Source organism: Bos indicus x Bos taurus, chromosome 28 (genome assembly GCF_003369695.1).
Source record: "Bos indicus x Bos taurus breed Angus x Brahman F1 hybrid chromosome 28, Bos_hybrid_MaternalHap_v2.0, whole genome shotgun sequence".
Taxonomy (NCBI): domain Eukaryota; kingdom Metazoa; phylum Chordata; class Mammalia; order Artiodactyla; family Bovidae; genus Bos; species Bos indicus x Bos taurus.
This window is the reverse complement of record NC_040103.1, coordinates 33,519,541-33,534,269: the sequence shown is the minus strand read 5'-3', so window position 1 is coordinate 33,534,269 and position 14,729 is coordinate 33,519,541. Positions and strand designations below refer to the sequence as shown.

The window sequence follows — 14,729 nt, the reverse complement described above, 5'->3', positions numbered from 1 at the left end:
GATTCCGTTTATAAATACTGTATATACCTCTCGAGCAGCTGGATTCACAGAAACAGTAGAAGAGTGGCCACCATGGACTGGGGGAGGGAAAGCTAGTTATTGTTTAGTGGGGACAGAATTTTCCAAGATGAGAAAGTTCTAGAGATTGGCTGCACAACAATGTGAATATACGTCGCACTACTGAAATACATACTCAGAGGGTGAAAGACGGCTGAGACAGTTTTAGGTTATGTGTATTTTATCTCAATTAAAAATTAAAAGGAAAACCTGATGTTTGAAATCTTGGTGAGGCTGTGTTGGTGACAGTAACTCTCAGAACTCCTGCCCAGAGCTGGTGGGATATGAACTGGGAGAGCAATTTTGTATCGTCCAGTCAGCGGGGAACAGTCCATATTATGACCTTTAGCTCTGCTTCTAGATGTCCACCCTAGGGGAGCATCTCACAGATGTGGGAGAGGAGACATGGACAGGGCTCACAGTAGTATCATTTATAACAGCAAAAAAAAAGAAAATAAAGACGATGTAAACATCTATCACAGTGACAGGGTGTGATGCAGAGCAGTCTTGTGGTTGCTGAGGGAGGAAAAAGGGGTGGGAAATGGGTGGCTGGGAGTTTGGGATTAGCAGATGCAAACTGTTATATGTAGAATGGATAAACAGTGAGGTCATACTGTGTAGCACAGGGAAATACATTCAACATCCTGTGATAAAACAGTGGAAAAGAATATAAAAAAGAATGTATGCATTTATGTATAACTGACTCACTCTGTTGTATAGCAGACACTAGCACTTTGTAAATCACCTATGTGTATGTGCTTAGTCGCTCAGTTATGTCCAGCTCTTTGCGACCCCATGGACTATAGCCCGCCAGGCTCCTCTGTCCATGGGGATTCTCCAGGCAAGAATACTGGAGTGGGTTGCCATGCCCTCCTCCAGGGGGTCTTTCCAACCCAGGGACAGAACCCGGGTCTCCCGCATTGCATGAGGATTCTTTACTGTCTAAGCCACCATACTTCAACCTAAAAAAATCTGTCCACAACATACACTACTGTATTTTAAATAGATAACCAACGAAGATCTACTGTACAGCACGGGGAGCTATACGTAATATCTTTTAATAACCTATAACGGGAAATAATTTAAAAAATACTATATATATATATATAGCGGAATCACTTTGCTGTATACCTGAAATTAATACAACATTGCAAATCAGTTACATTTAATAGAATTTTTAAAAATCTAAAAATGTGTGATGTACTCCTCCAGTGAAATACTGCCTGCACCACTGCCTAAGCCTAAAAGCAGAATTGCATAAAAGGAAGCACATGCAGCACCATTAGGACTTCTCATGAGTACGTAAGTAGTGGAAGTAAAATATGATGCGTTCTGATGGTGGATAGCAAACGTAGGGGGGCAGTTCTGGAGGGGTAAGTGAAGGGTGCTGAATAAGAGAAGGGTATACTGGGGGCTTTGGCTGAGCATCTGTAATAATTTATATCTTTGGAAAGCAGTATGAGATATGTGACAAAGTACAGCTGGCCCTCTGTATCCTTGGGCTTCACATCTGAAGATTCAACCAGCCAGAAATTGGGGGAAAAATACCAGAAAGCTTGGAAAAGCAAACCTTGTATTGGCCTTGCTGGCAACTATTTCTGAAGCATTTATGTTGTGTTAGGGATTATACATAATCTGGAGATGATGTAAAGGATAGGGAGCATGTGCATGGACAGGGGAGCCTGGCAGGCCGCAAAGAGTCAGACACGACTGAAGACTAAGCACACACACAGTATACCATATGACATAAAAGATGTGAGCGTTCATGGAGTTTGGTATCTGAGAGGCGTCCTGGAATCAATCCCTCATTGATTGCCTTAAGGTGAGAGCATAGTAGTGGGTTCCTCTCATTTTATTGCATTATTTGCTGTGCTTTACTGTATGTTTGAAAGATCCTTCATTGTTTTTTAAGAAGACTTTAAATGATGAAGTGAGGCTCCATCAGTGGTTTTCTGACCATTTCTCAGCATGCAGTCCTGATCTGCAGTAGCAAAGCATTTTTATAAAACTGTTGATGATTTTAATCGCCTGAGGAGCCTGTGTACTGTTCTTTAAAATGAGTTTTCAATTTCTAGTTTGGTGTTGTAAAATTTCCTTTGAAGGAAAGAGTTTTGCCTTAAAAAAAAGAAAAAAGGAGAAAAGAAAAGGAAGAAGACTAAAAGCCTTGAGTGAGCTGATTTCTGCGATTCCCTTTTCCCCATAGTCCACAGCCCTAGGAGATAATGTCTCAGAGGGATGAACTCACTTTCCCCGTCTCTGAAAAATTCTGACATTTGAATTAGCTCTTTCTTGTTAATCATATTTATTGAGGGCTCACCTCCCTCCAAAGGGAATATTCAGTAGTTCCAGGTTTTGGTTTTCTTGACTGCAAAGATCTTTTGATAACCCAGAATCCATGTTGGATGGAGCCAGGTGATTCCTGGACTGGAGCTGGAACAGTTAAACAGGCTTTTCTGGTTCAGTGCTATCATCTGAGGAATAAGGAAATAAACCCACCCAAGGGCTCAGGTCCCCTGAGGTACTTAGCGGAGGTCAGCAGGCCCTGACCATCTCTTAGCTCATCTTGTAGTTTGTTATCTAGGGCAGCACCTTAAGAGCCTTAGTACCTGTAAGTCAGAGCAGAGCACTCTTTTGCTTAAAACCCTCCTGGGGTTCCCATGTCACTCGGGATACAGTCTGCTATACGCCTTGTAGCCGTGTCTGTTTCTCTGGCCTTTGTGTGTGTGTCCACTCCTGCTGGTTCACTGGGCTCCAGTCCTGCTGCCCTGCCCTTCTGTCCGTGTGTGGACGTGGCTGGTGACTCCTGCCTCAGGGCCTTTGAGCCTGCTCACTCGTCTGCCAGGTGTGCTCCTGGCTGCTGTTCTTCATTTGCACCCGAGCTCAGAAGTCACCTTCTTAGAGACTCCTCTTCAGGCTTTAGCCTCTGTCCTGACCTACTCTGTGGCTCAAAAATCTCTCTCCAGCTCATTATTTTATTTTTTATTTCTTTGACAGCCCTTCTTACACTCTTAGGTTATTTTATTTGGTCTGTTTTTCTATCTACCTACCTATCTCTGTCCCTGTGTGTGTGTGTGTCTGTATCGTCCCATCAGGTTAAGAAGGCCTGAGACCACAGTCATTGTGTCTGAGCAGCATCACCAGCATCTGAGACAGGACTAGAACACGTTAGGTACTTGTGTTGGGGTACTCAGCATCACCCCCAGGTTTGGTGATTTGCTAAAAGGATTTGTACAGTTTAGCATATAATTGTATTCATGGATAAAATTTATTTCAGTAAAAGGACACAAAATCAGCCATGGAAAGGGGTTAGTTCAGTTCAGTTGCTCAGTTGTATCCGACTCTGCAACCCCATGGACTGCACCATGCCAGGCCTCCCTGCTCATCACCAGCTCCTGGAGTTTACCCAAACCCATGTCCATGAGTGGGCGATGCCATCCAACCATCTCATCCTTGGTCATCCCCTTCTTCTCCCGCCTTAAATCTTTCCCAGCATCAGGGTCTTTTAAATGAGTCAGCTCTTTGCATCAGGTGGCCCAAGTATTGGAGTTTCAGCTTCAACATCAGTTCTTCCAATGAGCACTCAGGACTGACCTCCTTTAGGATGGACTGGTTGGATCTCCTTGCAGTCCAAGGGACTCTCAAGAGTCTTCTCCAACACCACAGTTCAAAAGCATCAATTCTTTGGCGCTCAGCTTTCTTTATAGTCCAACTCTCACCTCCATACATGACCACTGGAAAAACCATAGCCTTGACTAGATGGACCTTTTTTGGCAAAGTAATGTCTCTGCTTTTTAATATGCTATCTAGGTTGGTCATAACTTTCCTGCCAAGGAGTAAGCATGTTTTAATTTCATGGCTGCAGTCACCATCTGCAGTGATTTTGGAGCCCAAAAAATAAAGTCTGTCACCATTTCCGCTGTTTCCCCATCTCTTTGCCATGAAGTGATGGAACCGGAAGCCATGATCTTAGTTTTTTGAATGTTGAGCTTTAAGCCAACTATTTCACTCTCCTCTTTCACTTTCATCAGAGGCTGTTTAGTTCTTCACTTTCTGCTATAAGGGTGGTGTCATTTGCATATCCGAGGTTATTGATATTTTTCCCGGCAATCTTGATTCCAGCTTGTGCTTCCTCCAGCCCAGCGTTTCTCATGATTACTCTGCATATAAGTTAAATAAGCAGGGTGACAATATACAGCCTTGATGTACTCCTTTTCCTGTTTGGAACCAGTCTTTTGCTCCATGTCCAGTTCTTACTGTTGCTTCCTACCTGCATACAGATTTCTCAAGAGGCAGGTCAGGTAGTCTGGTATTCCCATCTTCTGAAGAATTTTCCACAGTTTGTGGTGATCCACACAGTCAAAGGCTTTGGCATAGTCAACAAAACAGCATTAAATGTTTTTCTGCAGCTCTCTTGCTTTTTGATAATCCAGCAGTTTTTGGCAATTCGATTTCTGGTTCCTCTGCCTTTTCTAAATCCAGCTTGAACATCTGGAAGTTCACGGTTCATGTACTATTGAAGCCTGGCTTGGAGAATTTTGAGCATTACTTTGTGAGCATGTGAGATGAGTGTAATTGTGCAGTAGTTTGAACATTCTTTGGCATTGCCTTTCTTTGGGATTGGAATGAAAACTGACCTTTTCCAGTCCTGTGGCCACTGCTGAGTTTTCCAAATTTGCTGGCATATTGACTGTAGCACTTTCACAGCATCATCTTTCAGGATTTGAAATAGCTCAACTGGAATTCTGTTACCTCCACTAGCTTTGTTCTTAGTAATGCTTCCTAAGGCCCACTTGACTTCGCATTCCAGGATGTCTGGCTCTAGGTGAGTGATCATGCCATAGTGATTATCTGGATTGGGAAGATCTGTTTTGTATAGTTCTTTAGTGTATTCTTGCCACCTCTTCCTGATACCGTCTGCTTTCAGTTAGGTCCATACCATTTCTGTCCTTTATTGTGCTCATATTTGCATGAAATGTTCCCTTGGTACCTCTCATTTTCTTGAAGAGATCTCTAGTCTTTCCCATTCTATTGTTTTCCTCTATTTCTTTGCACTGATCACTGAGGAAGGCTTTCTTATCTCTCCTTGCTATTCTTTGGAACTCTGCATTCAAATGGGTATATCTTTCCTTTTCTCCTTTGCTTTTTGCTTGTCTTATTTTCACAGCTATTTGTAAAGCCTCCACAGACAACCATTTAGCTTTTTTGCATTTCTTTTTCTTGGGGATGGTCTTGATCCCTGTCTCCTATACAATGTCACGAACCTCTGTGCATAGTTCATCAGGCACTCTTATCTATCAGATCTAATCCCTTGAATCTATTTGTAACTTCCACTGTATAATCGTAAGGGATTTGATTTAGGTTATACCTGAATGGTCTAGTGGTTTTCCCTACTTTCTTCAATTTAAGTCTGAATTTGGCAATAAGGAGTTCATGATCTGAGCCACAGTCAGCTCCTGGTCTTGTTTTTGCTGACTGTATAGAGCTTCTCCATCTTTGGCTGCAAAGAATATAATCAGTCTGATTTCGGTATTGACCATCTGGTGATGCCCATGTGTAGAGTCTTCTCTTGTGTTGTTGGAAGAGGGTGTTTGCTATGACCAGTGCATTCTCTTGGCAAAACCCTATTAGGCTTTGCCCTTGTTCGTTCTGTACTCCAGGGCCAAATTTGCCTGTTATTCCAGGTGTTTCTTGACTTCCTACTTTTGCATTCTAGTCCCCTATAATGAAAAGGACATCTTTTTTGGGTGTTAGTTCTAGAAGGTCTTATAGGTTTTCATAGAACTGTTCAACTTCAGCTTCTTCAGCATTATTTACTGGTCAGGGCATAGACTTGGATAACCGTGATATTGAATGGTTTGCCTTGGAAACAAACAGAGATCATTCTGTCTTTTTTGAGATTGCATCCAAGTACTCCATTTTGGACTCTCTTGTTGACTATAATGGCTACTATATTTCTTCTAAGGGATTCTTGCTCACAGTAATAGATATAATGGTCATCACCCATTCCAATCCATTTTAGTTCGCTGATTCCTAGAATGTTGACATTCACTGTTGTCATCTGTTTGACCACTTCCAGTTTTCCTTGATTCATGGACCTAACATTCCAGGTTCCTATGCAATATTGCTCTTTATAGCATCGGACTTTGGAGAAGGCAATGGCACCCCACTCCAGCACTCTTGCCTGGAAAATCCCAGGGACAGAGGAGCCTGGTAGGCTGCAGTCCATGGGGTCGCTAAGAGTCTGACACGACTGAGCGACTTCACTTTCACTTTTCACTTTTATGCACCGGAGAAGGAAATGGCAACCCACTCCAGTGTTTTTGCCTGGAGGATCCCAGGGACAAGGGAGTCTGGTGGGCTGCTGTCTGTGGGGTCACACAGAGTTGGACACGACTGAAGTGACTTAGCAGCAGCAGCAGCAGCAGCATCGGACTTTGCTTCTGTTGCCAGTCACATCTACAACTTGGTGTTGTTTTTGCTTTGGTTCTGTCTCTTCATTCTTTCCGGAGTTATTTCTCCACTGATCTCCAGTAGCATATTAGGCACCTACCGACCTGGGGAGTTCATCCTTCAGTGTCCTATCATTTTGCCTTTTCATCCTGTTCATGGGGTTCTCAGGGCAAGAATACTGAAGTGGTTTGCCATTCCCTTGTCCAGTGGACCACAGTTTGTCAGAACTCTCCACCATGACCTGTCCGTCTTGGGTGGCCTTACATGGCATGGCTCATAGTTTCACTGAGTTAGACAAGTCTGTGGTCCATGTGATCAGATTGGTTAGTTTTCTGTGATTATGGTTTTCAGTCTGTCTGTCCTCTGATGGAGAAAGATAAGAGGCTCATGGAAGCTTCTGATTGGAGAGACTGACTGAGGGGGAAACTGGGTCTTATTCTGATGGGTGGGGCCATGCTCCTCAAATCTTTAATTCAATTTTCTGTTGCTGGGTGGGGCTGTGTTCCCTCCCTGATATTTTCCTGGGGCCAAAACTATGTTGGAGGTAATGAAGATAATGGTGACCTCCTTTAAAAGATCCCATGCATGCACTGCTACACTCACTGCCCCCAAGCCTGCAGCAGGCCAGCACCGACCCCCGCCTCTGCTGGAGACTCCTGGACACTCCTGGGCAAGTCTGGGTCAGTCTCTTGTGGGGTCACTGGTCCTTTCTCCTGGAAAGGGGTGCATGGGGCAAAGTCCAGAGGAAGCTGGTCGATGGGTTCTGAGAACCCTGCTGTGGAGTCGCACAGGACAGGCTTAGTTCCCCCAGCACTGAATCATGACAACACGTGAGACTGTAACCAGGGAAGCTCACGAGTTCTCCCTGCCCAGGGAGTTTTTACTGGGAGTGGCTGTATACGTAGCCCCTTGCTTCGCATGCTCTGAAATTCAAGACTCCCAGAAGAAAGGTGGTGCTGAGCCCAAGACACACTGTCCATCCACTCCAGTCATGGAAAACCCTTCCTATCACTTGGGAAAAATTTTATGTCAGTGCGGTGGACTACTTACCATTCATGTTGCCAGACACCAGCCAAGGGTCAGCTCGCAAGCAGGCCTCCCTAAGGCTAGACGTCTCAGACCTGCTACGATAACTCTTTCCTGTACACTACTGAAGGAATATTTGTGAAAGAGTGAATCAGCTCAGTGTGCCTGCAGGGCCTGTGGAACCAGATTGTGAGACTCCTGAAGGCCAGAGGGTGCAACCTCTCCTCCCTTGTCAACAGTCCTTCCCCCAGACAGATGGAGGCCAGTTTGTCCTTCTTCCTGCCCTCTGACCTTTGGTAAGCATGATTCTCTGGTCCCCAGGTGTTGAAGCACAACGGGTCATCAGAAATTCTCAACAAGCTGTACGACACAGCCATGGACAAGCTGGAGGTGGTGAAGAAGGACTATGACGCCCTGCGGAAGCGGTACAGTGAGAAAGTTGCCATCCACAACTCAGACCTGAGCCGCCTGGAGCAGATGGAGGAGGAGAACCAGCGCCTGCTGAAGCAGACGGAGATGCTGACCCAGCAGAGGGACACGGCCATCCAGCTGCAGCACCAGTGCGCCCTCTCCCTGAGGAGGTAGGAACCTGGGCCGCTACGGGAGGCAGAGCCTGCCTGTCTTTTGTGCTCGGAGAACGGCCAGAGGGCCAAGTGCTGCCTTCCCTGCCAGGGACCATTCTCTCCTCTGTGGGCTCTTGGTTATCTGCAAGGCTCCCTGCTACTTTCTGGAAGGAAAAAGAGCACCTTGAGCTCTTTCAATAAAAAGTTACGTTATCTCCAGAAATCATTTTCCTGACCCTCAGCATGTCATGGTTATTGTGCTCTTTTCTCCCGTCTGAATGGCTCGGGTGATCTGACCATCCTGATTCTGAGGTTGCCTCACAAGCCTCTCCTTGTCACTCACCCACCTAAGAGATAGGGAAGTTAATTGTGCTAGGCACTATTTCTTCCAAAAGTTCTACTTTTTATTAAGGTAGATAATCTGTAGGGCTGTGACCCCAGCCCTCAGACAGTGTTTCTTAAGTACCTTTCTGCAGCATACCTGTCCTCTGAGCTGCCTATTAGCTTTATATGAAAGGTAGCCTCCAGCTGTAAGAGAGTTTGGGAGTTGCCAGGTGGCACATAAACAGGTATCTGCCCTGCAGGACTTCTCAGAGCCTTTACTCTGGTACCGTGCACTAGATTCTCCCAAGAGGGGGCAGAGTGCAGTGTCTCCTAAACATCGGTCAGTAAAGGGCACACTTTCTTTAATGGAGCTCCACGCAGGGTTGGTGCTCCAAGGAACCCACATTCAGAAACGCTGCTCTGGAGCTGCAGGCTTTAATTTGCAGGGCTACCTTCATGGCAGGGTCTTCCTTGCCTGGAAGGACTGAGCTGTGCCCTGATGCCAACCTGGTGACCTTGGACCAGTCACCTGTATCTCGAAGCCTTATCATCTTATATCTGTGAAATGAGGTGGCCAGACTCAGTGATCATTCAGGCCACTTTTATCTTTCATAGGCTGTGATTCTAGTTTTTTTTTTTTTTTTAAAAATAATGTAGCTTGACCATGGAAGAAAGAAAGAATTCTTTTTTCTGGTAGAGCAGAGGGAGTGAAGTCCTCTGTGCGACTTCGAATATTTGTAAAAGGTTGAGAAAAAGTCTGGGTCCAAGGGCACTGGTCCTTCACGACTTTTCTCTCCTGGGGTGTGGAGAATGACCTCTCTCAAATCTTCGCGCTTCACTGTCCAGCACAGCAGAGCTGGCCGGGCAGGTCCCCATCCCCCACGTCCTGGCTGCCCCTCTCCCCCAGGTTCGAGGCCATTCACCATGAGCTGAACAAAGCCACGGCCCAGAACAAGGACCTGCAGTGGGAGATGGAGTTGCTGCAGTCAGAGCTGACGGAGCTGAGGACCACACAGGCGAAAACCGCCAAGGAGTCGGAGAAGTACAAGGAGGAGCGGGACGCGGTGTACAGCGAGTACAAGCTCATCATGAGCGAGCGCGACCAGGTCATCTCCGAGCTGGACAAGCTGCAGACCGAGGTAGAGCTGGCCGAGTCCAAGCTCAAGAGCAGCACGTCTGAGAAGAAGGCGGCCAGCGAGGAGATGGAGGCGCTGCGACAGGTAGGAAGGCGGTGAGGGAGGAAGGGCTGTGGCGCATAGGTGCTCGGAGTAGCCAGGAGCTGACGGCTTCTCACCTTTGGCTGCTGCTGGCTGGGCTGTCGCAGGTTGCCTGGGTAACTGCTGAGCTCATGCTTGGTGCCAGGATCTGGTCAGGCTGCATGGGACACAGGTGGCCTGCTGCTGGCTGGGCTGTCGCAGGTTGCCTGGGTAACTGCTGAGCTCATGCTTGGTGCCAGGATCTGGTCAGGCTGCATGGGATGCAGGTGAGGTCCAGCTGTGGTCCCGGGTATCTGGAGCTGACAGCATAGGAAGAAGGTTGGATGACACATGCGATGTTCACCCATGCCCTCGGTGATGTGATGGTTGATTAGTCTCCAGCTGGAAGTCAGCTCAAGGACTTGCTCATTAAGAAGATATCCCAAGGCCAGCATAGGTGCTTGGAGTACCAGGGTCCAAGAGCCATAGATACGTTTGGCCTTGTGAGTCTGGAAGAGCACACTCGGTATTCCTTTCCCCCAGCATCTGAGGAATCTGCTCTGTGGAGGGGTGGTTGGGCTCCTGATGGGAAGATGGTCTACTAGGCTGAGCCCAAGGACCCTTTCAAGCTTTGCTTCCTGGGGGATAAATCTGCAGGGAAGGGGGCTCAGGAGCATCCAAATTGAGCTGCTGAGCTTGACTGCTGAGTGACTAGTGGGGCATCTCTGCATCTTTCCTGCCTGACCACCCAGACCTCATTGCTGACACTGCTTACTCCTATGACCACGTGTGTTCCGCTGAGGCAGAGCACAGGGCCGTGGACATAGGCCCGTGGACTCTCCCTGTTTGAGATTGCTTTTGCATTCTGTTGCTTCACGTGTGACTCTGTTTGGAGCTGCTGAACTTGATCAGAGCAGATTTTCTTTCCATTGGAGTAGTTCTCCATTCATTCTTCTCAATTCTACTTTGCTCTGCAGGTCCATTAGAATAAAGGCTTGAAAACTGGCCTGTGAAAAGTGAAAGCTAAGCTAAGCTAAGTCACTTCAGTCGTGTCCGACTCTGTGTGACCCCATAGACGGCAGCCCACCAGGCTCCCCTGTCCCTGGGATTCTCCAGGCAAGAACACTGGAGTGGGTTGCCATTTCCTTCTCCAATGCATGAAAGTGAAAAGTGAAAGTAAAGTTGCTCAGTCGTGTCTGACTCTTAGTGACCCCATGGACTGCAGCCTACCAGGCTCCTCTGTCCATGGAATTTTCCAGGCAAGAGTACTGGAGTGGGGTGCCATCGCCTTCTCCAGTGAAAAGTGAAAAGAAGGTGTTAAAGGTTGGGCAGTTTGGGAAGGGACAGTGTGTGCCTGGATTGTTGCAGCCAGAGCCCCCTGGACTGAGCCTGAGGCAGGGCTGATAGCCGAGGGGTGGCCAGGGCTCGAGAGCCCCTCTCTGGACAGTGATGCTGCCTCATGCCCTGGCAGTGCTGGGAGCAGTGCTTGGAGGGTGGACCTCCTCAACCACATGACCTCTCACCTCTCCTAGAGCTCTGGGCCTCTCAGTTGCCTCATCTACAAACTGAAAATGATGACAGCATCTGCTTCGCAGGGTGGTTGCGACCATCAGCTGAATTAACATTGAAAACACACTTAGAATGGTATCTGCGTAAAGTGGGAATGATTTAAGTCTTTATTATCAGGGTTATTTTTATGCCCGTCTGAACTTTACCACCCTGTTAGGATTAGGGTGCATCCTATGAGATTGTTTTTATAGGCAAAAATGGGCCAAATAACGACAGTTTCATGCAGAGGGAGTGAGACTTCTCCAGACCATCAAGGTGAAAGCCATCGTGAAAAGGAATATTTTTTCTTTGATGAAATTTTTAAAAGACCATAATGAAGAGATTCATTTTTTTTTATTGCTGTAAAAGTCACGTAATATAAAACATACTATTTTAACCGTATTTGACTGCACAGTTCAGTGGCACTAAGTAGATTCACATTGTCGTGCAGCTCTTACCATCATCCATCTCTCGATTTTTCACCTTTCTAAACGGAAACTCTGTCCCAACTAGACACTAAGTCCCCATCCCTCTGCCACCCCCACCCATGGCTCCTGACATCTATCTACCAACATAGTGTCTGACTCTCTGAATTGGACTATTATTCTAGGTAATTGAAGAGATTCTTAATAAGCAAATACAATGTGTTAGGGCTTGGTGATTGCCGTGGAGAAAACATCAACCTCAATTTCATATTCTGGTATGAGAGCTTAATTGTTGGGGAAAATGTTGCTACCAAATAAGGGAAACAAAATGATGAAGAGTAGAAACATCAGAAATGCCTGAGTGGGTCTCTGAACTACAGCGTCAAGGACAGTGTGTTAAAGCCATTGAAGGTGAGCCTGTGATAGGCCAGCGGCCACCTGGTTGAGATGTTAGAGGTTAATTGTGCTCTTGGCAGGATTGCAGAAGCACAGGGCCGGAGGAAGACCCCCGGCTGCCCCTCAGTGCTTGGTCTGGTGGCCCGTGTCGCCCACTCCTCCCAGGGCTCCCGTGTTCCTCCAGCCTGGAGCCCTGAACCTTCACAGGGGCACTGGCCACACATGAGGCCTGCTGTCAGCTGAGACAGAAATCTTTTCTGGGCACCCATCCCAGTCAGGAGGCGAGGACAGCCCAGCCCCCGCTCCTGTAGCTTCCACAGCTGAAACCCTCGGCTCCCTCTGGAATCTGTCTGGCTTCTGGGACAAGACCGTTCTCCGTCTGGACAGAAGAGGCTAAGTCTGTGGCCTGGGCCGTCCTGGCTCTGAGGTGTGGGTGTGGAGGGTCTTATCGCCCCATGGCCTGCGAGGTCCCTGAGGATTGCTCCCACCCCTCTCCAGCAGCCACTTCTCGTGGGGTCACCTGAGATGGACCTTGAGCCAGGCCAGGGCCCAGGTCTCAGAACTGTTTTTGTTCTGCTCACCAGGGCTGGTGGTTCTTTTTCCTTCTGACGCCTGTGCCTTCCTATGCTCCCCCCTCTCCTCTCTGTACCTCCTGTTTATTTACCCTCTTTTCTCTTTCATTGCCTCCCACCCACCCCACCGTCTTCTCCAGAGTGGGTTGTGCAAAGAAAGGGCAGGTGGGGGCCCTGTCAGGGTTTTTGCCTCGCTCTGGACACCCGGTCAGCTCTGCCACCTCTCTCCCTTGCTTCCCACCTCTGAGAGTGGGCACATCCAGGGATTTCCTTCACCCGGGCCGGGGTCCAACCTCCAGCCATGGGCTTCCAGGTTCCTGAAAGCTCGCCAGCCTCAGGAGGACGTGGAAACTGGTCGCTGCCCCAGGGAAGCCGTGGGGCGCTGCTGCCTTTCACAGAGGTCCTTCTGGAGACTGGATCACTTCCTAAGACAGGCCCCTCTGACAGAGCCACTGTCCCCTTGAAAGGCAAGCTTGGTCACTTGGACTGGTAGTGCTTTCTACTGCCCCTTGAATGCAGTTGCGTCTCTGATGTCCAGTCCTGCCTGGGGATTGAATTTGGTAGAAAGTTGGGGAACATTGTGTGAGGGGGGAGGTACTGCGTAAAGTGAGGAGGGAGCCTTGGGGAGCGGAGGGGTAGGAGGGGAGGCACCGGGGGAGGTGGATGATGACCAGAGGAGCGTTCTGTCTCGTGTGTATTTTACTTCTTCAGAACGCGTTTGAGCTGGACTAGGAGTTGCTCTAGCAGTAGGCACTCACTTCGTCGTCTGTCGTATTCTTCATGTTTTCTGAGGATTGCAGAAGCCCAGAGGGAGCTTTCTGTATGAGTGCTTCAAAGAGTTTGATTTGAGATTTTAACGGAGCATGTCGTGCTTTGGAAAGAGGTCTAGAAGCAGATCCTTTAGATTTCAGCTTTTTAAAGGAGCTGAGACACCCAGGACTTCCCCAGCAAACAGCAGCCAGTAAATTTTCAGATTTAGCGGTAACTGCATGCCAGAGTATATCAGCTGTGTTGCAGACACAGCGGGTGGGGAAGCGTCATGACCAGTGCTGCAGCCTTCACTGCAGTGGGGCCTCGTGTCACGATTTGTCACAAGCACTCTCTAGAGAGATGCAGAGGGCTCTCTGCAAGACACACATCCCGTAAACGGCAGGTGGGGTTTAGGAGGAGTCCTCTGGGGGTCATTTCCCCTGGGCCCCTGAGACCAGGACAGAGGAGCGGCCGGGCTTCCAGTCCTGGCTCTGTGAGGGGCTGAGCGAGTTTGGGTGAACACAAATACAGCGTCACTAGGGGTCTGAGCATGGCTGTGGAGCATGTTGTCATGGTTTGGGGTGTGTCAGAATGGGCTCTTCCTGGGATCTCAGCACTTCCCTCCATCCAGCTCCGGAGAGTGCAGCCCCAGCTCCTGCACCAGTTGGAGGGCACTTCCGGACCAGAAGGCCCAGTAACTTCCCCCTCTGCTCGCTTGTTGTCCTCCTGCAGATCAAAGACACAGTGACGATGGACGCCGGGAGAGCCAACAAGGAGGCTGAAATCCTTCGAAAGCAGTGCAAGGCTCTGTGCCAGGAGCTGAAGGAAGCCCTCCAAGAGGCGGACGTGGCCAAGTGCCGGCGGGACTGGGCATTCCAGGAGCGGGACAAGATCGTGGCTGAGCGCGACAGCATCCGGTATGGGCGCTGGGGCCCCCACAGGCTTGGGTCTCCCCATGACACAGTGGGTCTGTGGGAGGGTCAGAGTCTTTACCACTTACTTTCAGGTCTGGTGGGAGTGACCTGGGTCGTCGTTCTCACTCTAGGTGATGCCCCAGTCTCACCTCATAGTGAAAATTTGGAATTTTCCATTGCATCTCAACTTCCTATTTCCCTTCACCCTAGAGGTCCAAGTGCCTGCTGTGTCCAGAGCATAGACCCTCATGAAGTGGCACAAGGCCAGGCTTAGGGGGCTTCTGGTGCAACTGACGTTTCAGAAATGCATTCTTTTCTTTTAAACTTTGTATTTTGTGTTGGGGTGTAGCTGCTTAACAAACAACGTGGTGGTAGTTTCAGGTGAACAGCGAAGGGACTCAGCTGTCCGTACACACACCTCCACTCTCCCCCAGACTCCCCTCCCATCCAGGCTGGCACAGCACACTGAGCACAGCTCCCTGTGCCACACAGTCAGTCCCTGATGGTT

At 48.4% G+C, this 14,729-nt stretch overlaps 1 protein-coding gene across 8 annotated transcripts in view; it reads left to right on the top strand.

Annotated features, from left to right (window-relative positions):
- DLG5 (discs large MAGUK scaffold protein 5) overlaps positions 1 to 14,729 on the top strand; it is a 123,205-nt gene that overhangs the window by 74,155 nt on the left and 34,321 nt on the right. For all 8 annotated transcript variants that reach the window (XM_027530836.1, XM_027530831.1, XM_027530832.1 and 5 more), the window contains 3 exons: positions 7,855 to 8,114; positions 9,328 to 9,640; positions 14,040 to 14,224. In XM_027530836.1, the coding sequence (XP_027386637.1) occupies positions 7,855 to 8,114; positions 9,328 to 9,640; positions 14,040 to 14,224 (758 nt within the window). The remainder of the gene's footprint in view (positions 1 to 7,854; positions 8,115 to 9,327; positions 9,641 to 14,039; positions 14,225 to 14,729) is intronic.